The sequence below is a fragment of the Larus michahellis genome, chromosome 6 (genome assembly GCF_964199755.1).
Source record: "Larus michahellis chromosome 6, bLarMic1.1, whole genome shotgun sequence".
Classification (NCBI taxonomy): Eukaryota; Metazoa; Chordata; class Aves; order Charadriiformes; family Laridae; genus Larus; species Larus michahellis.
Window position 1 is genome coordinate 4,782,523 of NC_133901.1, and position 23,515 is coordinate 4,806,037.

Below are 23,515 nucleotides of genomic sequence, written 5' to 3' on the forward strand. Positions count from 1 at the left end.
GAGGAAGATAAAGAAAACGGTGAGCAACACTCTGAATCCTGCTTTTTTTTCCCTTGAAGTGCCGTTGAAAATTTTTTTTTTGCTGCGCTGAAGTGTGTCAGCATTAAAACAGAGGGAAGATTTTTCCAGAGAAATCCAGCACAAACTGAGAATTCCCACTACGCTCCGTGGGGAAACTATATAACCCTGGCCTTGCGTTTGGCAAGTGTTTGACTTTTTCACAGGGTGGGGTGTCCCCAGCTGGGGTCGGGGTGGGGGGGACGGGTGGTGCATGCTGGCATCTCCCCGTCAAGCCAAACCAGCATAAAGAGAGGGGGAAATAAATTATCATCAGATCTGTGGGACGTGAATTCTTCCTAACATTAAAAATGGATAAGCCGTGCTCTTGAGGGGAGGGCAGAGGAGGGAAGGGAAGCCGGGGAAGGGCTGACCCTGCGGTGGGTTGAGGAGCGTTCCCGTTAATAGCCATCTGCAGCATCAGGCTTTTAACCAGCTCATTAAAAGCTTGCTTTGCGCTGCGCCCGGTGCAGGAGTGCCTCCTGTTTACCTGCCCACGGTGAGGGAGGGAAGGGCCTGCCCTGCTCCCACGTGCAATTGAGGATGTGAACGGCTAGAGCCGAAACGTTTGGCGAGCGGGTGCGTGAAATTTAAGGTTACCTGTAGGCAGCTGCTGCTCACCCTGTGGGTGTTTTATATGGCTATTTAATTGCACGTTGCTCAGTGCTAAATGAGTCCGACTGACGTGAATTACCACAGCAGCACGAGTGCTGCTGCCTCTGAGATAAAGGACCATATTTGACAAACAAATGCTTTAACTAATAATACCATACGCCTCATGCACTTTTAAAAGTCTGTACTTTATCTCTGATAAAAAGGAAAGAAATGGTCTAGTTCTTAAAAATAAACCCAAAAGCACTCTAAAGGCTACTTCCCCCCCCCCCCCCTTTTTATTCTTTTCCCAGGTTGCAAAAATAACATCCAATAATGAAATGAAAACAAGCTGAATAGTTACATTCAGTGGAGGAGGGAAGAGGTAGTCGCAGACAGCTGGAGCATGTCTGGGCCAGTGTCTCAGTTCTTTTCTTTCTGCTAGTTCAGTGCCACTCCAAGAATGCAGACAATGCTGGCTACGACTGTTTCATATTTGATTTCCACACTTAAATCTGCGCTTGTTAAACGAAACCCCATTGTCAGGTTGGCACGCATCCACGCTGCCTCCTCGGGTCCCGCTTCGGAGCCTGCCGCTGTCTGCGTTCGGGTGTCCTGCCCGTAACCCTTCAGCGAGGATCAGGTATGCAAAGAGCATTTTGCTGGTTTAGTGCTGCTTGCGGCACAGCAACAAAAGCTTTTGGACTTTTTCTTGCCGCCGCATCCATGGATAACCCTCATAAATCTTGGTCTGAGGGCAGGCAGAAGTGCTGCGGGGAAGGGATGGGGTTTTGGATCCATCTCAAGAGCGATGGATCAATTGGGCACTCAGCTGGAGCCGGTCTCTGGGCAAGGTACCGGCTGTGCCGCCTGCGGGAGAAAATGCTTGGGCAAGCAGGGCCTGATCCTGCAAGGGGCTGGTGTCCTGCCCTGCTGGAGGAGAGGATCTTCTGGGGATGCTTCTGGTCTTGGTGGGGCCCTGCGTGTGCTTTGCTGGGTCGGGACCTGAGGGTTCACCAGTTGCAGGGCTTTAGCTGAAGCGGGGCAGGAGAAATGCTGCGTATTGGAAGCAAAGCAGTGATTGCGGATAACAAAGGATCACTTCATATCCTCTGTAAAATACCAGAGAGGACATGAAAATTAGGAATCTTACATAAAAAGCTTAGAGAACTCCAAAATCCGACAGCCGTCCAGTCCTTTAGACAGCAGACTCTCTTGGCTTTTCTCCTGCCCTATAAGCGGGTCCCGTGGTGTGATGCCTGCTCGTACATCGCTTGTGCAGCGGGACTTATCATGCAGCAAAGGCCAGGGATGCCACAGCAGACAGAGCTCTGCCCACAGTATTTTGCAGGCTGCGCCAGCAGGAGAGGAGGGAGAGGCGAGAGGATGGGGCTGTGGTACCACGGGGTGTGATGCTGCAGCAGGAGGGAGCGCTGGCCGTGTTCTGAGTCTTCAGATGCCCCGGAGGAGTCTACTGCTGGGCTGTTGTCATGGAAACACTGTTATTTTTTCAGGGATGTGAGACTGGCTCCAAACAAAGGTTAAAGGGAAGAAAAAAAAAACAAACCCCAAGGGATTGGATGTGCAGAAGGTGAGATTTCCCTCATCACGGCAAAACTTGCGAATACCTGAACCAGCAGCGAGCCCTCCAAGGCGTGTGGGCCGGAGGTACGTCGGGGCTGGAAATCGATGTTGTGCCTCATACGGGAGCTGGTCGGGAGTGGTGATTCCTTGAACCCAATCCTTCTGCCCTCACCTCTCGTCCTCCCACAGTCGAGGTGCTGCTGCCTAAGGCTCTACCTGGAGCAGAGATGCTACGTGCTGGATGGCCGTGATTTTTCACACCTCTTTTGCTGTTCAGGTAACAGATCTACATCTGCACAGGTTTTAACAGCTCTGTCCATTAATGGCAGCGCAGCCGTAAGGAAGAGCAGAAAGGCAAATCTTCAGGTTCTGCTCTCTGTAAACGTCAAAAGCAAATTGTGTAATGTCCATAAAAGTTTGCCTAGCCTTTAAATTTAGAGGCCCAGGCTACGTATGCTAAAGGTGTGTCCCTTTAGTTGAAACAGCACTGGGATGTAATGGGTATGAAGGGCCAAATTAGTGGTTTATAAAGTGATTTAATGGAGTGATGCACGTGGCTTCAGGGGCACTACTGATCCTGATGCGAGTGCGTTCAGGCTCTGCCTGTCCTTGCGCAGCCACGCCACCCTCCTGGCTGCTGTTAATGGCATTACAGATGGCAATCCCCCCTCCCCGCCGTGACCGATGCTCATGTTTAAGTGTCCAAACTGGAGCAGTCTCACAAAAGTCATCACAAAACCCAAAGATGCACAGCATATGGCCGAACTCGAGCCCAGGTCCGGTATTTGCAGGGTGTGGTGGTACCGCTCGTAACGCGACGGGTCGCTGCGGGGGTTTGGGAAGTCAGCGGAGGGAAAGGGGAACAGGCTGCCTGGCCCAGGTAGCTGGTCCCAGTGATCCCAGCAAGCGAGCAGCCGCGGTGTGGGCCAAGGAGAAGAGACGCAATGGCAGCAGCAAATTGCACTGAGGCACCCGTGATGCTCAGTATGCCGAAGGCAAAACTCGCCTCCCACTGAAATGGAGACAAAAGCATTTTATCACTTTTCTGACCTGCTGAGAGATATTTAAAAAAAAAAAAAAAAAAAAAAAGAAAACCAAAAAACAACAACCCAACTTTTTAAAACTTAAGAGCTCAGTATTTTTGTATTTCTTCATTTCCAACTTGGAAAAAAAACTCTTATTTTTTATATTCAATATCCTTTATTCTGTGTCCAAAAAAGGATGTGATGGTAAGGAAAATTAGTAGCTTGAATGTCATGAACTTATTAAAGAAAAATGTGGATTTTTTTTTACAGGGAAGACAAAGTCATTGAAACCATATTTCACTAAAAATACAAGAAGAATAAATTGGAACAGGTATGCTTACACAGTTTGTCATATAGCATATAAGTACAGTGGGTGGCCTTTAAAATTTAAACTGCATACTTGAATACTAACAAATTTCCTCATTATAAAACAGAAAACGCGATAGGAACTGGCAGAACTACTGTGCCGGTGGGATATTTAACATGCGCCCTCTGAAAGCCCTGCACAGCGCATCTGATCTATGGTATTAGCAAGAAAAGTGCTTTCCCCTTCGAATGCATCGGCTGGGTTCATTAACTCTGCTGCTCCCTTGCTGCCTCCCGCCTGTGACACCGTGTGGACTCCGTGACTTGTCACCCTGGCTGCCGGGTGCTCAGCCCCGGGCGCCCGCTCCCCGGCTCTCTCATCCCCGTCTTGTCCCGGCACATCCCTGCCCCGCAGGGGTTTGCTATGGAGCCAGCTCCATCCTCTGTGCCAGCTGAGAGGCTTTTCCGTGCTAGGGGAAGCCTTAGAAGCGCTTTTAGGAATAATTTAAATTTCCTTTGATCCAACAAACTCTGCAGGTAAAGAGCTAATGCTGTCAGAGCAAGCAATAACTCGCTGCTGCGCCTGAGCCTCGTGGGGAGCGGAAGGGGCTCTCCTCCTCCGCCAGGCTGGGATAACCGCTCCGCGTCCCTCCCCGGCCCGCAGCGCAGAGGTGGCTTTAAAAAAGAGGGATGGTGCGCAGCAGAGGCAGGACCAGGGCCCTGCTGGCGCGCATTCAGGGCCAGTGGGAGCGTCCTGGAGGAAAAAAAAAAATCTAAAATTCACCTTTTGTGGGCTCAGGTGTAACATCGCCTCCTTCTTGTGCACAGCGCGGCCACAGGCGGTGGCTACTGTTTGTTGACAAGAGGCCAGCGATAACCGTGCATCTCCTGCGTTTGCTATTCTCATGCTCCTGAGCTATCTTGGGGCGCTTAGGACATGGCCGTCCCCAACAGAGGACACCATCCAAGGCACCGCGCCGGTGCTGGCCACCACTGCACGGTCACTTTAGTTGCGATCTTCACGCTGAAAACAGGGAGCAGGGAAGAAACCCAGGACGCCACGACTAGGAGCGCCCAAAGGAAACCCCAGGCAGCACAAAAAAGACGGTTATTAAGGTTATTTTAATGCCCGCTTCATGCTGCTCTTGTCACTCTGGACAAGGAATGAGTTTGGATTTGGTTCTTCTTCCGAAGTGCTGTCAGAAGCACGGTGTTCTTCACCAGGTCCCCATCAGGGCGGGGTGCATTTTGTCACCCCCCCCCTTATTTCAGAACCAGTTCTGGCTGGGGAGAGTGTCCGAGTTGACGACGGGGAGCTGACATACACAGGCGCGTTTTCATTGATTTAAATACACCAGCAGTGACTCCGGCTTGCTGTGAGTAATCTTTTTTTTTTTTTTCCTCCCCCCCAATGTGAGCATCTTGGACCCACATGTATCTTTGCTCCTAACTTCAGGCTGGTGAATGGGAAGAAGAGCTGAAGATGTGCTGAAGGCAAGAGCCTGTGTCCGAGAACACAGAAAATAGCACGATCTGGGCTGCAATCTCTTGCGACATAGGAGACTGTATCGACGCAGATCCAGAACCTTGAGCGATATTGTCTTGTGGTTCGATTTCCATTCTGGCACGCTAAATGCAGTAAGGCCTGGGTTTTTCGTGGCACTTTCCATTTTTGATTTACGGAATTTGAAAAATACTTGTCTTGAGGCTTAGCCTGAAGTTGCAATCTTGGCATATCCATACCATAAAATTCCCGTGGATAAAAGCAGAAACATCTGGATTCATGAGTGGATGTTGGCTAAATCCACCAGGAAAAAAAAAAAAAAAAACGCTTCAAGGGATCCTAGAGGGTTCTAGCCAGAATAAATAATACAACAAAATTAGAGTGTTATTAAGAGTAATTGTAATACTGAAGCTGAATTATAAGATGAGGGCCAGGCCCTTTTCACAATCTGCTTTTCTAGCTAAGAGCCCTTCAATTTACACTTAATGCACATGTGGCTGATGGAACAAAGAAAAAATTGAAGAAGGATGAAAGCAGTGCAGAGATTATTCAGCCTTGCTGGTTTAGCTCCAGGCACATCGTTTAAATGAGTAGATGATCAGTTTCCAGTTTGTTTTAAATTCTCTGGCAAGAAATTTTATGCTCTATCCCAAAGTTGAATGTGCTAAAAACTTTTTTTTTTTTTGAAGGTTCTGCCATTTTGTTTCTTAAGGCAAGACTCTGAAAAGTGCTCTGCAGGAGATACCTGGGTGCTGGGACTGGAGGGGCAGCCTGGCTGCGTCACCGAGGGAGCCGTGTCCCTGCTCCCAACCCTTGGGGACCCTGGGAACTGGGAACAGTTGCTCCTTTTCTCCCTCACCCCTGGGATGTTGAGCCCTGCCTTGCTGAGCCAGATGCCACCCCCAGGCTCAAGCAGCACCCAAAGACAAGGGAAGTGGCCAAAGCTGCTGCGTCCCACGGACTTGCAGCCTCTCCGCCTGGTGTGAAGCCTGGAAAAGGCTTGTACTGCTTCCCCTTTGCATCTCCTCGTGGTGTTCTCAGGGTTAAGAGCTGCTGAACAGCACATCTTCTTGCCACCCAGCCCCTCCTGCGTGGGTCTCCTTCACCAGCCTTGTGCCAGGTCCCCAAAGCTGCCACGAGCAGCAGGTGATGCAGCATCTCTTCCCCTGCTGTGACGGGGTGAACTACACCCGCAGCCAGGGGATTAAAAAGCTGCACGTTGCTGAAAATTCCCTTAACACACCATCCCTCCCCAACAGACGTAGTCAGCATTTCTCATTACCTGTACTTTGTCCACGCGGATCTGCCTCGCTGACCTTGCACGTCCCGATTCCCGGAAGGCCGCTGGCGTTTGCCTGCTCTGTAACCTCCAGCCAACACAGCTTGGGGTGAGTTGCTCCCTTGTGGAATAAAACCCCTCTTGGTCAGTCCTTGCCCTGTCCTCCTTTGTTGCTCTCATATTCTCTGCCGTCCGTGCCACAGCTGACCGGTGGAATAGCTCCTGAGGGAGCTGCTCTGTAGGTAGTAGGTCCTCCTCCATGGAGAGACTTTAGATTTTCCACCACAGAGGCTCTTCTTTTTATGCGCTGCCAATGCTTAATGCTCTCTGCAGACTGCCGCTAAGGTCTGAATGGTGGGATGCATGTTTGGGCTGAGGCAATACTTGAAGTATGACTGGAAATACCAATGCTACACAAACGGTGACATTTACACTGCCTTATGTTCTATACAAGGAATAATCCTGTTTATGCTGTAAGGAGTGGGAGTCCAATTGACCTTAAAGTAACCTCAGCACAACTAGGAAATCCATAAAAAGGATGCCCTGGTGTTTCTTAGGATGTTGTTTTCAGCTGATCTTATTTAATTTGCTGCCAACATCTGTCACTTCCACCACTGCGTATTGCCCAGCACCCACAGCCTGGGTCTGAACCAAAAGCTGAAAGGACCTAATGCAAAAAATTGAGTGTCACTTCCTATTAGCACAGTGTAGCATCTCGACCGTCAAAGCGAAACGAGGAAATACATCTGGCCGTAGATGCCACAAAATACTGGTTTTAGATTAGCTGCTGTCACCACTGTTGTCCACGCTCGCAGTTGTGTTCTTCCATCCAGGCAATAGGAAGGTCTGCCGAAACTGCGGGGCTCTCGGATAGGAACAAACAGTTTGAGAAGCTGAAGAATGAGGGATGAAGCAGAGCTAAACTTAGAATCTCAGATAAGAAAATATCTGTATCTTCAGTGCTCTGTGGTTTTATTTTGCTCTCCACAAAGCGCACCTTGGTTTTGCAGATTGTACCGACTCAGAGAAGGCTTGTAGGGGGGGAAAAAAAAAGGCTTTGATGTCTCTGGTAAACAAATATCAGTGTTAAAAGATCTTCAGTTCTTGTTGGCATGCTGCAAACAGCGACGTTTGAAGAAAAATAAACATGCCAAGGTTGATGGAAGGCTAGGAAAGCCTTAAAGTACTCTAGTCAAATCCTTGGTATGAGGACATCAGAAATGACAGTGCCGTGAAAAAACTTTTTCTCTCTCCTTTTGGATTAAAAAGAAAAGAACAAACTGGTATATGGTTTACCATGGCTAAATCATTACCATCCAAATCACGATACTACCCAGTCCACTGGAAAACCGCAGGTAGGAGTCCCCTGGAGATCTTCCTCTCCAGCCATTGGGGTGAGGGGGAGAGGACTCGCCCTTCCCCAACCCCAATTTTGACTCAGCTTCCTCAAGTGCTTCACCCGCTGCCACAGGGCCACCAGCGCCTCTTAACCCTGGCAGCTACAGGACCTCGTCCCAGAAAACCTCATCGGCTTTTACATTGTGCGACCAGGTGGTTTCTGTCGGGAGACCCCAGGTTTCCGTGAGGAGACACCGGGTCCCAGGGAGGAGGATGAGGATTTCATGGCCCCGCGCCTACCTGAGCTTTTGCTCTGCAAAGCTTGAAGTACTTGTCTTGTTGCATCACTTACAACATCCCTTTGGAAATGCAAAAGCTTAGGAAATGAACCAAGGGGAAGAGCTAACCAATGATCTCCATTATACCAGCATAACCCTGGGGATGTTGATTTACATTTATACCCTTTTAACAATCCAAATTTTGTTCAGAACGAGAAAGTTTGGGATTTCTCTGTAAAGGGAAATTAAAAATCAGTAGGTCATGATGGTAATCAATATAGCAATATTTACTGCAAATGTAAAACTTACCCGGAGCCTCTAGGGAGCCTCTCGCTTTAGTTTCATGTAATTCCAAGCATTTCTCTGCTTAAAGGGAGTTCACAGGAGCTAGGAAATAAATAATTCAGACGTAGTTGACTTTTCAAAGTCTCTGTAGCATCACTAACATCTTTTCTTTGATAACACTTTTGTTCTGCCTACCAAAGCTCCATTCCAAATGGGACTGGCAAGGCAAATACGCCATCCAACAAACCAGGGCTTATAAGAAAAAAAAAAAGGGGAGGGGGGGAGTTTATAATCCCAAAGGTAATAAGTTTCCCTCTGGTAACTTCATACAAGGCTTTCACTTTCATTGTGAGCCTCTCCCCGCCGGATTCACAGCGAGGGTTTGTAGCTAAAGCTGAGGCAGAGACGGTTCATAATAAACAGAAGCTCCTTAGAGACCGTAGCCATGGCACGTGGGAGCTGTTTACCTGGCACGATGAAGCGCTATTCTGTTTATCTTCAGATGTTCCTACAGAAACAGAAGGCATTACAGTGTAGTAAATAAGGCCACTTCACCCCCGGGAATAGGTTGGGGTTTGTTTGTTGTTTTGTTTTTTTCCCCCAGACTTGCTGCCCTTCACTTTCAGCTGCAGAAAGCCCATCCTGTGATTTCTGAATTACTCCTTCATCCCACTTCCCAAGAGGACGGACCGCTTCCCGGGGCAGGGAGAGCCAGAAAGTTGCTGACAGCAGCCGGGGTTGTTGTTTCCATCGCTGACCTGCCCCTCGCTGCCAGCAGCCTCTGCAGGACACGGCTGCGTCCTCCGGAGCGGGACCACCTTCTCCCCAGGGAGAGTTATTCTTGGTGTGACGTGTTTGTAGCAGGGAATAGGCTCCAGCCTGTGATTTGAAATCTAGTGTATGGCGCAGCTAATGCTGTTGGTGTCTTTGATTGCCCCAAATGTGAGAGATAAGGGCACGGAGAGCTTTGAGAGGCGCTTTGGGGGCTGGAGGTCGCTCCCAGGATCTGTTCCCGGGCGTGAAGGGGGAAAGGCCTTTGATTTCAAAGGGATTAGGGCAGGGAGCCTCCCACTGCTCATCAGGCTGGAGCCCTGTTTCTCCCTTCCTGCCGCAGCAAACATTTTGATGGCAGGAGGCAAAGCAATTGTGCTGTGTACTTTTATCACGTGCAATCCCCGGGGCACGCTGCTGATAACCACCAAACCCCTCTCAGACCTGTGGCCTCCCCGCTGGAGTGCTGCCACCGGCCAGGGTGGCATTGGGTACCCTCCACGTACCCCAGGACACATCCCAATTCCTCCTACAGGAGACTCAGATGGGACGGTTGCACTTTGGGGTAAGCCAGCTCCCGCGGTGGTGGCTCCTCAGGCCACCGCAATGACAACGTCCCCTGTGCACAGCAGGGGGAAAGCAGAATGGCGCTTCTAACAAGTGGCAATTTTACCATTGAACTCACGCCTTCGATGATGCTCTAATGCCCAATTCACCCCCTCGGGGAACTGGGGGGGATTTGGCACTGAACTGATTTATGGCGCAGCGCAGCAGGCTGTGTGGAGCGTGTTTATTCCAGTAACATCAGCCCTCTTCATCAAACGCTGTTCGAGTTTAATTAAAACACAATTAGCAGGGCTTGCAATTTCCTTAAATGTGCCCAGTCTTCTATGAAATTAATATTAATCTGTTTAATGTGCAAGTCAGTAAAGCGACACGTGGAAAATTACACATTCTTGACTCGGGAACGCAAACTGGAGGATGACTTCATGTTCCTGAAGGAGAAGACCGGCCTGCCAGATGTGCCTGACCCCTTTAAAGGCTCTGAAAGATCACACGTAACTCTAAAATGTCATTTCGTGCATGCAGAAGGAAGAAAGAGAGCCCCAAAGCTTTATGTTACTCAGCTTCCCATCTAGTTTGGTCAGGGCAGTGTGAACATCTCAACAACGTGGAGCAGAGCGTGTTTCCAGTAGACACCTTAATGCCTTTCTCATGGCCGGGGTGGCTAACAATCTGTATTTTCTTCCTATTAATTAGAGGTCGTATTTCATTTTCAGATGAGGAGCGAGCCTTGCAGCGTAGCTGACAAGTTTGCAGCCCCTGCTTTGAGTCGTGCATTGAATTTTACTGAGTTTTACCTGGAGACCAAAGCAACAAATGTGAGTGTAGAATGAATACCTCTCTAAGTTGTAATTACATTTTTAAGTCCCAAAAATCAGGTGGCATTCAGTCTCTCCCGCTCTCGCCATTTCCCCTGCTATGGACTTGAATGCCCTTTCTTTTTTCTTGCCCAACTCCTCGCTCCCAAAAATACTGTTGGGGAAAAAAAAAAAAAGCATCTGGAGAATGATGCGGGTCTCTGTCCCCGTAGCAAATTGTATAACAGCATTTTGTACACTTGTATTTTTCCTCTCCCCCAGTGCATTCCACGCACCTACACAGTCATGCTAATTAGATCATGTAATAAACTTAAACGTGGCAAAAAATCTGTTCACGGGGTGTTGCAAGACAGAGCTGGATTTGGAAAGCAGCCATTCATGAGTTTTGTTTTGTTTGAGAAAACCCAAAGGATGTTATTTTACTGAAGATGAAGCAAACCCCATGTAATAGGAGCTGTAATCTAAGGAGGCAAATTATTTTATTTAAATAGTCCTCAGTGAGCCCTGCTATAAGGGCTTGCTTATGTGAAAGAAACTGCGAGAGTTCAACAAAGCCATTAAAAATAATTAAACCTAAACTAAAAACCCCAACTAATGTGAAGTTAACTAATCAAAACTAAACTAATGTTAATCCATAATGTATACCGTCAAAGGAGCTAGGAACTTTCAGCATCGGGTGTCTTGTAAATGAAAAGATGGGGTATGGGGAGGGATTTAGAAGGCGCCTCCATCAGTTTTTCTATAAATGGTCTTTAACTGTGCATAAGGCAGTAATCCCTGAATCCACGGGGCAGTGCAGGAGAGAGGAAACACAGCCTTCTCCTTACGCTTGGATGCTCGTTCCTAGGGAAAGGAGTAATTCCGAGCGTTCTCCCCATTTGACAGCAATGTCTAATTGTTCCTGGGTTTGACGACACAGTTGGTAACCTGATCGACTGTGGGGTAGAAATTGCTTTCTTGTTACCGGTTCAGATGCTAACAGTTTTGGCCGTTGTTGCGCTGAGTCACATTTAAACCTGTAGACCTACTGAGTCGGGCCTTAGATATAACCACAATAATTTTCATAAGGATCTAGGCAGACTGAGAGCCTTACCAGAGGATTGCACTTCTGCAAAGGCGGTGACACGGAGCGCGAAAAAAATGACACGTTATGAAACACCCGGGAGAAGGAGCCGGGGCTGTGGCTGGGTGGTGCTGCGGTGGCCCAGGAAAAAACAGTTCCCTGCCGGCAGATTTCATCCGACTGCCGTTAATGAGGTATGATGATGACTTCCAGCTATATCCCTGATCAACACTAGATGTTGCTATGCTGCTACTCATATAAGCTATACATTAGTGAGGCTTTTAAGTGGTATTTACTGCAATTTCCTCTTTCCTGTTTCTGTTATTCGCTGTGTTGTGAATGCCGGGTGAGCTACTATTTTAATTTACTTTTTTTTTTAAGTTTCTCTTTTATTTGTGTAATAGCAAGTTTATAACCCCCTCAAATGTACGCATAAAACTTTACAAGCAACAGAGACTCTTGTAAGTGATAACATGAAGCAGCTCCTATATGAATGTCAAATATTTGCTTAAACTCTGCTTCTGGATTTTTTGCAATCCAAGGGGAATGACATTGTTAACCGGACGATTCCGGGAACAGACTGACAGCTGCAAGGCCACAGAGGGAAGTTTGTTTATAAGGGGGGGGGGGAAATATATAAAAAATTAAAAAAAAAAAAAATAATAATGTTTAGCCCTGATGGGTTTCAGGCTTTCTACTCCCACATGTTTGAGTGGGAGAAAGGACAAATCTTAGGACGTTGATTTCCCCATGGCAACAGAAAACGGAAATTACTTTAACCCCATCTAGTGACAGATGACTCATTGCTCAGCCTGCTGCTGTTTTCCAAGCACTAAAACAATACAGCTGCAAAGAAAAGGCCAGCCTGTATTATCTCATAGGCTGGGCGCTGGGGCTCGTGGGAGAGGGCAATTCTCTGCCTGCCTTTTTATCAAAGAAAGCCAGAACCGGAGCCTTTTGGCGCTTCTATAGCAGCCTTCCAGCACCTGAAGAGGCTGCAGGAGGGATGGGGAGGGACTCTGGATCAGGGAGGGGAGCCACAGGACGAGGGGGAATGGTTTTAAACAGAAAGAGAGGAGATTTAGATGAGATATTAGGAAGAAATTCTTGGCTGTGAGGGTGGTGAGCCCCTGGCCCAGGTTGCCCAGAGAAGCTGTGGCTGCCCCATCCCTGGAGGGGTTCAAGGCCAGGTTGGACGGGGCTTGGAGCCACCTGGGCTGGTGGGAGGTGTCCCTGCCCAGGGCAGCGGGGTGGCACTGGATGGGCTTTAAGGTCCCTTCCCACCCAGACCATTCTGGGATTCTTGTATTGTATAAGGCAAATGTGCCCGTGCGTTTGCCGTCCCCGCAGTGCCGTAGGACAAACCTGAGGTGCCCCAGGGACGGAGGCGAGCTGCTGGTGGGTGTCCCACTGCTCGGTCCTCCTCGACCTGCATCCAGTGGTCCAACAGGGTGCTTCCATGCTTTCAGTTTAAACAACTCCCCCTTGAATTACCTGCAGTGAACTGTGCATGTATTAGAGGGAGGATGTGTTCACAAATGCAGCCCACTGCGGGGACAGGGGCTATAAACAGTTTCCAGGCCTATGAAAAAATACCTGATGGTAGAAGAGCATTGCTGTCGTAACAAGATCGCACAGGTAAATGCTGAAATAGAAACATGCACCTTTGAAAGCTGAATTATTCTAGCTGAAAGGGTAATTAGGGAGAGCGGTTCCTGAGCAAGGATGGTAGAACCGTTATGACTTGGAGTCCTTAAACCCAGATGAGGTGGTGTTGTGAAAGAGAAGCTTCAGACCAGCTTGTAGAACAAAGAGGTAAGCTGCGTGCTCAGGAGTTCAACCTTAACGGCCCTATCTATCTTCTTGCACCTTACACCCCTTGCAGCAGAGCTGCCCGGAGCTACCGGCGCATCTGAGGAGCATCTGTTGAGCATCTCCAGCATCCGGACAACGACTCTTGCTCAGCCCCCTCTGGAGATGGCAGAGAAGAGCTGTTTTGGAGAGGAGCTGGTTCGAGCCCGTGGATTCTGGGGTATTTCTTCATCCATCTCTTTCCACCGGCAGCTCAGTGCAGGAGGCACCCTCTCTACAAACGCTGGTTTTCCCAAATCCTGGTAAGGATTTAGTAAGACTCAGAAATAAGGCTTATTGAGCCTCAGATGCATTTTGCACATAAAACATTACACCACTGAACGGGGAAGGTATTAATACTACCGCTGAGATGCTATACTGAATAATTGGCCGGTCAACAGCACTTCATTCACCTCAAACTGGGGGCAGACATCACAGTGTCGGGAAATCCAGGACCCCAGGAAAACTCCATGGTGGGACGGTGTCATGGGATACACGAAACGTTTTCTTCCTGGGAAAGACAGGCTGAACTGCTGGTACAATAGCTGAGTCTTTACTCAGTCTTGTCACCTGTATGCTGCTGTCATTAACTTTCTGCTTCCTAACAGCAGAAAATCAGGTCCTTAAGTTTCTATTTGGATAGCGCAATTTAACATAAGCAATAACCCCATTAGCAGGTTGTCCTGGAAACCAGGCGCTGGGCTGCATTACTGGCGCAAAGATTACCTTCCTGCAGAAATCACCACGTACCAACGCGAACGGCCGCCCTTCGGGGCTCAAACCCAGCCCTTGACCCGGGAGCTCCGTGCTGCTCTCCCTGCCTCCGCGCGGGTCCCGTACCTGGGAACACCCCGGCGGTGGCTGCATCATCCCAAAGCCCTGATTCCGCCAGCAGCTTAACCGCGGGGGCTCAGAGCCGCTGCCCCCACCTCGCCGTGCCCCTCTCGGCCATTGCTGTAGCCCAAACCCTTCCTGGCCAGCTCTGATTTCGGGAGAAAGAAAAGGGATTTTTTTTTTGATCCGGAGGTGCTTCTTGGCTATACGTTACTATCGTATTTCGCTTCCTTCTTCTGATCCTTTGCTTACGGTTTTGTTCAGCGCCCTCCTATAATGCAGAATGTCCCCCTCCCAAAAGTGCACGAGCCCTGCCAGCTGTGGGGAAGGAGGACCAGAGATCGCAGCAGCTTGTTTTTGAAAAGGAAAATATGGCTGTTACCGTCTAAACTTCTGCCAGAGAAAGACGTGGGGATTCATATTAAACTCCATCTTTCCAGAATTCATCCATTAGTGTTCGGGTTTAGAAGCCCATGAATAAATAAGCCCATGTTTAGCCCGTGCTAAACAAGAAGATTGTTCCTTTCAGAGAAGCAGCAGTTGCCAAAATCTCCACGTAGAAAATGAGAATAACAGTTTTAATTGAGGCGTGCTTTTTTGTTTTAACGTTCTCTCCGCTTCTTTAACTAGGAAATGGCTACATTACCTGGAAAAATATTTTTGTATTGTGCTGCTTGAGGGGAAAAGAGCTAATTAAATTTGTAAAAGTGGAAAATAATGGCTAAGAGGTCTTTGTAAGGCTGTGGTTCTGACTGCTGGTGTCAGCTTTACTGCCAATATGTGCAGATGTTAACGAATGAGCTACCATCAACCTCCCCTTATTGTCCTAGGGCCCCACTCAGCTCGTAAATGTATTCACGCGTTATTATTTACAGTATTTAGCATTCGGTTTGTAAGCGCAATGCGCCTGTTGATGCTCTACCCCAAACCAGGGGAGCAGGGCAAGCAATGGTGGTTTCCCAAGCGGCACTGGGCGTGCAGAGCCCGCTGACCAGGCGCAGAGAAGCTGCCGAGGACACGTTGCAGCAGCCACAGGCGAACCAAGGTCAGTAACAAAACCAAGACCTCCAGAGCTGAGCTGCTTGAACGCAAATACGGCTTTCCAGCAAGAGCCTGGATCTGCTGGGACCTGTACAGCTCAGGGCCGAGACCAGGCATGGACCGAAGGGCCTGGGTTTGCAGGGCTGGTGGCCGTGCAGGTGGCTTTGAGCAGGGTAATGAAAAGTGGTCATTCTCCTGGTGGGCTCCAGGACTTTTAGGGAACGCATGCAGGCTTCCCGCAGAACACATTGTACTGAGTTTTGCGTAGCCAGAGGACAGCAGTTCTTCTTACAAACAAGGATGTAACAGTCTTTTCCAGAATAAGAATATAAACCGCTTTCCCAAAAATAGCACTTGAAGCTTTGGGCAAAGGTAGTGTCTGCTCTTTGATTTATCAGCCTGGCTCCTGCGCTGTGTGCCGTCCTTCACAGCCGTCCTTAGAAACACTTCCTCCCCCTCTTTCAGCGTACAAACACTGCGGTAACTCATGTAAACCACAAACAACTGCTGTACGCGTTATGTCAGTAGTTCTTAACTCTTACCAACGGGTTCTTCCTCTGCCAGCATCTGCAGTTTCTGTTTAACAGCTCTGTTTCATGTGTCGCCCCGAAGCCTCATCCCTGGGCAAAAGCCGGAGGCAGAGGAGCTCATCTCCCCCGGGCGGGCGGAGGTCGGGGTCCAAACTCTCCATCTCTTTTTTGCGAAGCTGTTTTCTTCAACTCTGCCGGGGTATTTTCATATCCCTTAAGCCACGAGGGCTCAGCTGTGCCTGGGTCTCCGGCCAGCCACCAATCTCTCCTCAAGCAGACCTTATACCTCCTCGAGAACCCCAAGGCTAATTTTCCTTTGACTGTGGAGTCCAAGAAATACCAGCCCTTTCCGATCTTCGTCGAGGCGGAAGGAGTTTCTTCCTTGGTGTCTAATTCTCCTAAGCGCGATCGAGTTTTCCTACTGCAGCCTGCTAATTTCCGAGTTGCCTCTAAAAATTTCCCTCTCTTCATTTCAGCACGTCTTCCCTTGCGCTGGAGCGATGGAAAGGGTCGCGGGCTGCCAGCTTTCCTGGCTCGCCTTTCGAGGAAGGCTGCAAATTCGTGTTCCCCGGGAACTACAATTCCCAGAAGACACCTTATCTTCCCCCAAACCAGGAACCGAGGCTCGCTGGCTCTGTCGCATCTTTCGAAAGGCTTCCTCCACTCTGCGCGGCCACGGCGGAGGATGGGATGAGGCCTCTGGGGTGGGCAGGAGGGGACCGTGCGCCGGGAGAGGCAGGTCCTGCCGCTGCCCTTCTGCATCCGTCTGGGCACAGCCTCCGCTCGCTCACTGCTCTGTGCACATCACGGGGAGAGCGTCGTAAGGTCACGGGGTGAAGGCACTGTGAAATCCCAAGCAAAAACCTGCTGTTTAAAGGGCTTGGCTGGTGTTAAAAAGTGTTTAGGGACTATGTGAGAATGGAAGAAATGCCCTCCCCAGCTGTGTGTCTCCACTAAAGTAATATCTCAGCGTGTCTGTTCTTAGGAGTCCACAAAATCCTCCTCTTTAGCCTCTGACCAGACACGTTTGTGGTACCCGCTGCAATGCCAAACACTCCGCTGTCTTCCTCCTCCCAGGGCAACTGTCCTCGGAAAGATTTCAAGAGGAAGGACTTAACAGGGGGTACTGGTGGATGAAAAGCTGGACGTGAGCCAACAAAGTGCCCAGGATGCGACTGCCCTCCTGGGCTGCATCAAAAGAACCATGGCCAGCAGGTCGAGAGAGGTGATTCTGCCCCTCTACTCCGCTCTGGTGAGACCCCACCCGGAGCACTGTGTCCAGCTCCGGGGCCCTCAGCACAAGAAGGACATGGACCTGTTGGAGTGGGTCCAGAGGAGGCCACGAAGATGCTGGGAGGGCTGGAGCCCCTCTGCTGTGAGGACAGGCTGAGAGAGTTGGGGGTGTTCAGCCTGGAGAAGAGAAGGCTCCGGGGAGACCTTAGAGCCCCTTCCAGTCCCTAAAGGGGCTCCAGGAGAGATGGGGAGGGACTGCTTGCAAGGGCATGTAGGGATAGGACAAGGGGCAACGGTTTAAACTAGAGCAGGGCAGGTTTAGATGAGACATGAGGAAGAAGTTCTTTACACGGAGGGTGGTGAGCCCCTGGCCCAGGTTGCCCAGAGAAGCTGTGGCTGCCCCATCCCTGGAGGGGTTCAAGGCCAGGTTGGACGGGGCTTGGAGCAACCTGGGCTGGTGGGAGGTGTCCCTGCCCAGGGCAGGGGGGTTGGACTAGATGGCTTTTAAGGGTCCCTTCCAGCCCAACACATTCTATGATTCTATTCTATGATTCTAACTCCGTGGCCCTAAGCAGTCTCCGGACCTTTTCACGTGATGTGACTCAGTCCCATACTTGGTCACTTAACAAGCCTTACGGCTCCTAATTAAAGCCAGTCCTTGCCCAGACTATGGCTGAGCAAGTGCTGTCTCAGTCAGTAAAGTCATTACTAGCGGTACCACCCTCAACAAACCTATTTGCGCGGGGGCTGTAATCTCCTGAAGGGATCTCTGGGTTTTGCAATCAGAAGTTGAAGTTGTTCCTTTTACGACGTGCTTCTAAAATCTGCTTTTCAAGACGCTGAGCGCTCAAGGGCTGTGTCCGGAGTCACAAGGAGCCTCCCAAAAATCAGATAGCAGAGTACGTCATCAGCAGCTTGGAAGGTCTGAGGCTGGTATTCCTGTCACAGAAAGCTCCGGCTGGGTTTCCAGCGAGCCAAGGCAGGTGGGTAACGAGCAGCATCATATCTCCAGTGCTTTAAAAAATGCAGTGGGACTTGGGGTGCAGACGTGAAAAGTCAGGCTGGCGTTTCAAGAACACCACGCTTTTCCCCGTCTAAGCAAGGCAGGAGGACTTAGCTGCTCACCGATGGCGAGAGTTTACTGGAATAAATACTGACCTTCAAACAAGTACTAGCACGAATATAAATACTAACGTAAATACGACAAACCTAACCCATGTCTGTCTTTTTTCATACTCTGTTTCCAGAGGGTTTTCGCTCAGATCTCTCCCAGGGAATCTCCGCGTTCCTTTTCAGCGCTCAATGAAGCTGCAGGAGGGCTTCGCTCTGCGGGTTCAGCCTGAACCACCGGCCTGACAAAAGCCGCTGTGTCAGGAATGAGAAGATGGAAAAGAAAAGTGATTCAGAGCGAAGATGAGACAACCTTTCAAAAGCCCTGAATCAAGCACTTCTGGAGAGTTTGTAAGAAACGTCCCCACTTGCCGAGGGTAAATCTGTGAAAGGTATCGCACCCCCTCCACTTACGACGTTTCCCTGTCGCTCACAGGAGGAAAACACCAAAGTGCAGTTGCTGCAGGGAGCAATCAGACAACGCTCGTGTCTAATTGCTGCCGGCAGGGAAGCCGCATTGTGCTCCAGTTTGGCTGAAGCAAGTTTTAGTCGCTGAAGCTCAGCCACTAACACCGCACCATCCTTTGCTACCTCTTCCCCGAAAGGCTCTCAGTTCCGTGAACGTTGTATGCGATGCTCAGTGTTTATATTTATATAAAATTTATTTATATATATTTATAGCCAGGCAGCTCTTAGTAGCCCGATGGATGTAGTAGATTGCTGGCTGGGGGAGATGCAGCTGAGGAAACCCAGAGGGGCCAGGCAGGCGGTGGCTGTTTGCAGGGAAATCAATATTTGGACACCTAAATATGCCACAACTGTCTTGCCCAACAGTCCTGGGGCCAGGAGTGTGCTCTCTCTCCGCTTTGCTCTCAGAAAGTCTCCCCAGGGCCAGCCGTGTCCCCCGTGGGACCGGGATGCTGTGTGTGTGTGGCTCCCCTGGCACCAGGTGGGCAGCAGAAGCAAAGCAGAGATACCCTGTCAAGATATTTTAGCAAATTTGGAATAGAATCACAGAATGGTTTGGGTTGGAAGGGACCTTAAAGACCACCCAGTGCCACCCCCTGCCCTGGGCAGGGACACCTCCCACCAGCCCAGGTTGCTCCAAGCCCCGTCCAGCCTGGCCTTGAACCCCTCCAGGGATGGGGCAGCCACAGCTTCTCTGGGCAACCTGGGCCAGGGGCTCACCACCCTCACAGGAAGGAGTTTCTTCCTGATATCTCATCTAAATCTCCCCTCTTTCAGTTTAAAACTATTACCCCTCATCCTATTGCCACACTCCCTCATCAAAAGTCCCTCCCCATCTCTCCTGTATGGACTGGAAGGGGCTCTAAGGTCTCCCCAGAACCTTCTCTTCACCCCCCAGCTCTCTCAGCCTGTCCTCACAGCAGAGGGGCTCCAGCCCTCCCAGCATCTTTGTGGCCTCCTCTGGCCCTTCTCCAACAGGTCCATGTCCTTCTTGTGCTGGGGACTCCAGACGTCCATGCAGCGCTCCAGCTGGGGTCTCACCAGAGCGGAGTAGAGGGGCAGAATCACCTCCCCAACCTGCTGGCTGTGCTTCTTTTGATGCAGCCCAGGATGCGGTTGAATGGCCGAGTGGTTTCATACCAGACGAGCATGCTCGAGCAGGGGCTGGGTGTTTTGAACCAGAACTTGCAGTCCTGAAGCACCTTTTCCTCTGCCATCACCATGTAGCCCCTCGCTTCCTTACCTCTGCCCACCTGCTTTTAAAGTAATATCATCACGCTCGCAGCACAGATCTGTTAAAAATGATGACAAGAGGCTGGCCAGAGTCTTAATTTTGCCCGCTTTTCTGAAAACTGCAGGGAGTTTTTCCTTTCCATTTAATATGATTAGACGCAGCAATATGAAAAATTTTTTTCCCCCGTTGCTCTGAGATAAAAAAAATCACTCCTTCCCACCTTTAAAACAATAAAAATTGAACTAGTTATTTAGAAAAAAAAACACAACAAAACCCAACGGCCATGAGCTGCTTGCTTTTTGGTCTTTCGGTGTGACACCAAAGTGACGTCGGAAAGAGGAAGCGCCGGAGAGCTGGAGTGGCGGCGGGCGATGCCGCGCTGCTGCTGGCGTCTCTGCGCCCGCTTATCGCTCAACTTCACCCATCTTGTGGGTCAGCTGCCTCCCAGAGCAGAGGCGCCGCGGTCCTCTCCCCAGGCTCCAGGGGGGCTCCGGGAATAGCTGCCCCCACCCTGGCAATGCCGGGATTTCACGCTGCTGGCTCCGTCCCACGGACTGACATCCCAGCACGGCATGTCACCTCATTTCTGGAGACTTTGCAGGGAATTTAGTTCAGATCCAGGTAAGTGCCGGCTGGAGCGGGAGTTTGCCGGGGCTGGCTCAGCGGGGCACTCGTTGGCACGAGGTTTAGTTTGGGGAATTCCACTAACAGCAGGAAAAAGTGAAGTTGTCCTCTCCTTCATCGGCTTAACTCCATTCCTGACTCTAAAGCGTGGTTTTGCTTTAAACGCAGAAGGAATTGTGCTGCCAGGAGATAAGGGTGTTTGGCTCTGGGACGGGCAGTTTGCTCACGGCAAGCCCTCGGTTACTTAAGTCAATACTAAATACAGCTCTGAATCACGCCCAGCTGCAACCTTCCCTCCCCTAAACCAGCCCGGGGATGTTTGGTTACCGGGAGAACCCAAAGATTTGGAAACAGGTGTCTTCCGAAGCAGCTTTTCCATTCAACGTTAATGCAAACTCCAGGTAAATGCCGGTCGTTCGTCTACGGACCTGCCTGGAGAGATGCCAGGAATGATGCCGTGACCCCAAATAAGCAGCCGACCCTCCTTGTACGAGCGCAGAATGTGTCCTCAGCTGGAAATGAGGTGTCCTCAGCTGGAAATGTGGGCTGTGGGGATGGAGCAGATGCCGACCAAACACCTCGTGTCATTCATCTATGTGCGGGAGAGCCGGGAAACTCCCAGCGATGACCTTCCTCCAGCTGATCTGAGATAACTGGGCATCCGGGTATCCATTAAGGGCTGGCAAAAAGTTGAAAAACAAAGAAAGTTAAAAAATAAAGAAAGTAAGAAGCAAGCTGCCCACCTCTGGGTGTGCTGGATGAGATACTTATAATTAGCTTGCTGAAGAACCGGTTCTGGTTTAGGTTTACGTTCCCTCAGTAGGCGCAACAGAGGGTAAAACAGGGTAATTTGGCACTTCACGGCCACTTTCATTTAAAGGTTTAATAATGACTGACACGTCTAAGGCTGCATGCCACCCGTCACTCTCTTTGTTAGCGTTCTTCATATATTTGTTAATAACTTTCAGAAATCTATGATGGGACACCGATTGCCAGCTGAGAGAGTGCAAAACCGGCACGAGATGCAAACATTTTTCCAGGCTTTTCCTTTAACGTTTTCCTCTGTTGCCGGAGGACCTGACGGGTTAGCCAGGCAAATGGGCGTCGCGGTACACGTGGGTAAATACCGTGCTGCTCAGCACGCTAATCCCCAGCCTCGGATAAACACTCGTGTCCAGTTATTTCCTTCCAAAAGACTCCCATGCGAAGGCAACTCACCCTGTGTTGTACACTTGGGTACCTCTGACTGAGCACGCTGTGATTTGAAAATATGTTCTGGTCTTCCCAGATTTATGGGCGGAATTAAAGGAAGGTGAGAATATATCCCCCCCCTTTTGAGGTCTGGGGTTTTGTATGCAAAGTTTTGTGTTTCTTCAATTGTTTGGTGGTGGTTTTTTTTTTTTCACTTGTCCTTCCTTTTTTCAGTTTTCATCCTGGGGCAAAGCCTGGTTTTACGTGTGTTACTTGGGCTGTGCAAAATGACTGGGATTCTGGGGGGGGAAAAAAAAAAAAAGAGGAATAGAGAATTATGCTACTGGTTTTAGTGGAGGGCTTGGATAAATGGGGAGCAGAGCACTGGGGAACTGGGACCGATGGCAGCTTTGCCTTTGGTTTAAACTCTGGAAAGGCAGCTCACAGCATTTCTTACTGCCTTTTCGCCTGGGTGCTTCTCAAAGAGCAAAGTAACTTTTTCGAGACTAGCTTTATGCTTCCAGATAGATTTTCTGAAGGAAAAACGAAACTTTTTTTGTCTGCCTTCTGCTGGGGGGTGCCATCCTCTCCAGCCTGCATTTCCCTCCCGGGCTGTCTCGTTCTTCTCTGGGGGATGTTCTGGTCACCTCAGCCCCCTGCATTCAGCCGGCTCCTGCTCCTTCTGCATCCCCTGCGGGGTTTTTCCAGCTCCGTGATTGCTTCAACCTTCTCTTTTTATCCTGTGGTGATCCACCCGATGGCCCACGACATAAAAATCTCTCTTTCCTCCGGCCAACCTGCCCGTGGGCTACCAGGAGACAGGGCGGTGGCGGGAGGGGACGGAGCCATCCTGGCTGTTAAGCCGCATGGCCCCAGCGCGGGGACGTTGGGGGAAGCGCTCGCTACTGAGGAGCACGTTAAGGAGCAAAGTCTGAGAACTGCCTCCAGCTTGGCAGCGTCTCCTCTCCTTCTTCGGAGCCCTGAACAAACTCCTCGGAGTGAGTCATCTTCTGATTGACCCGGCTCAGAATCTGGGGAGACACTAATACAACAATAACGGTGGTAAAACGCCGGCTCTTCCCCACCAGGAAGACAGAGGTGAAGTGCTCTAAGGTGTTTTAGACCGGTTTTCCAACAAAGTTTTCAAAGTTAGAGCTCAGATAAAAAGGAAAAGAAGTAGAAGGAGCTCCATTCCTAGCTGCTGTGGGAGAAGGGGGTGTCTTGGCAGGACTGCAGGCGAAAATTCAGAGCATTTAAGCCCAGAAGCAGCGAGTCCCTTATCTTGTCTGACCGTCTCTCTACCAGATATGGTCACAGTTTGCCTGGATATTTGTAAGCTTTTAAGTATGAATGCCAGAGTAAACTATTCTGACGATCCGGGCTGACCTGCAGCGTCAGGCAAGCCACAGGATTTATAGTTTCCTTGAGCAAGTGTAGCCTTTGGAAGGAAAAAAACCTCCGGTCTTTAATAAAAGTATTTTTAATGATGATGTTCCTGCTTCACCTGATGATGGACTGTTTCAGTGGCTGGATTTGTGTCAAATCCACCTTTGCCTGGCTGAGATGCTGACTTTCAGGTGACATCCAAGAAAGCATTTTCCCTGCACAAGAGTAACTTCCCAATAGTAGGAACAAGGTTCTGAGGGAAGCAGGAAAGCGGCGTATTGCAAAAGCACGCAAAAACCCCTGATAATCAAAAATGAAAGCGATGAGCTGATTTTGAGCATTTTAATAGCGTGAGTAATGAAGCCAGAGTTTAGACGAAAATACTCAGAACTCATACTGCTGGTAGCTATGGGCACGTGTCAGCCTGATGGAGTTGGTTTAGATGCAGAGCGTAACTGGAACACACAGCGCTAGGGCCAAGCGAAAATGAGAATGTAGAGAAAAATACACTATTTAAAAAAATGTAACTACCGAAAGATACGGGTGCTAT

At 49.7% G+C, this 23,515-nt stretch overlaps 2 protein-coding genes across 2 annotated transcripts in view; one reads left to right on the plus strand and one right to left on the minus strand.

Annotated features, from left to right (window-relative positions):
* Nucleotides 1–1,138: 1,138 nt before the first annotated feature.
* Nucleotides 1,139–9,162, minus strand: TMEM212 (transmembrane protein 212). Its single transcript, XM_074591617.1, is given in 5 exon segments — nucleotides 1,139–1,275; nucleotides 2,921–3,097; nucleotides 3,100–5,416; nucleotides 6,350–7,599; nucleotides 8,272–9,162. Coding segments are annotated over 3 exon segments (480 nt in total). The 5' UTR covers nucleotides 3,266–5,416; nucleotides 6,350–7,599; nucleotides 8,272–9,162.
* Nucleotides 9,163–19,683: 10,521 nt separating this feature from the next.
* PLD1 (phospholipase D1) overlaps nucleotides 19,684–23,515 on the plus strand; it is an 81,822-nt gene continuing 77,990 nt past the window's right edge. The window contains exon 1 of the mRNA XM_074589969.1: nucleotides 19,684–20,385. The gene's annotated coding sequence lies outside the window, so the exon portion shown is untranslated. The remainder of the gene's footprint in view (nucleotides 20,386–23,515) is intronic.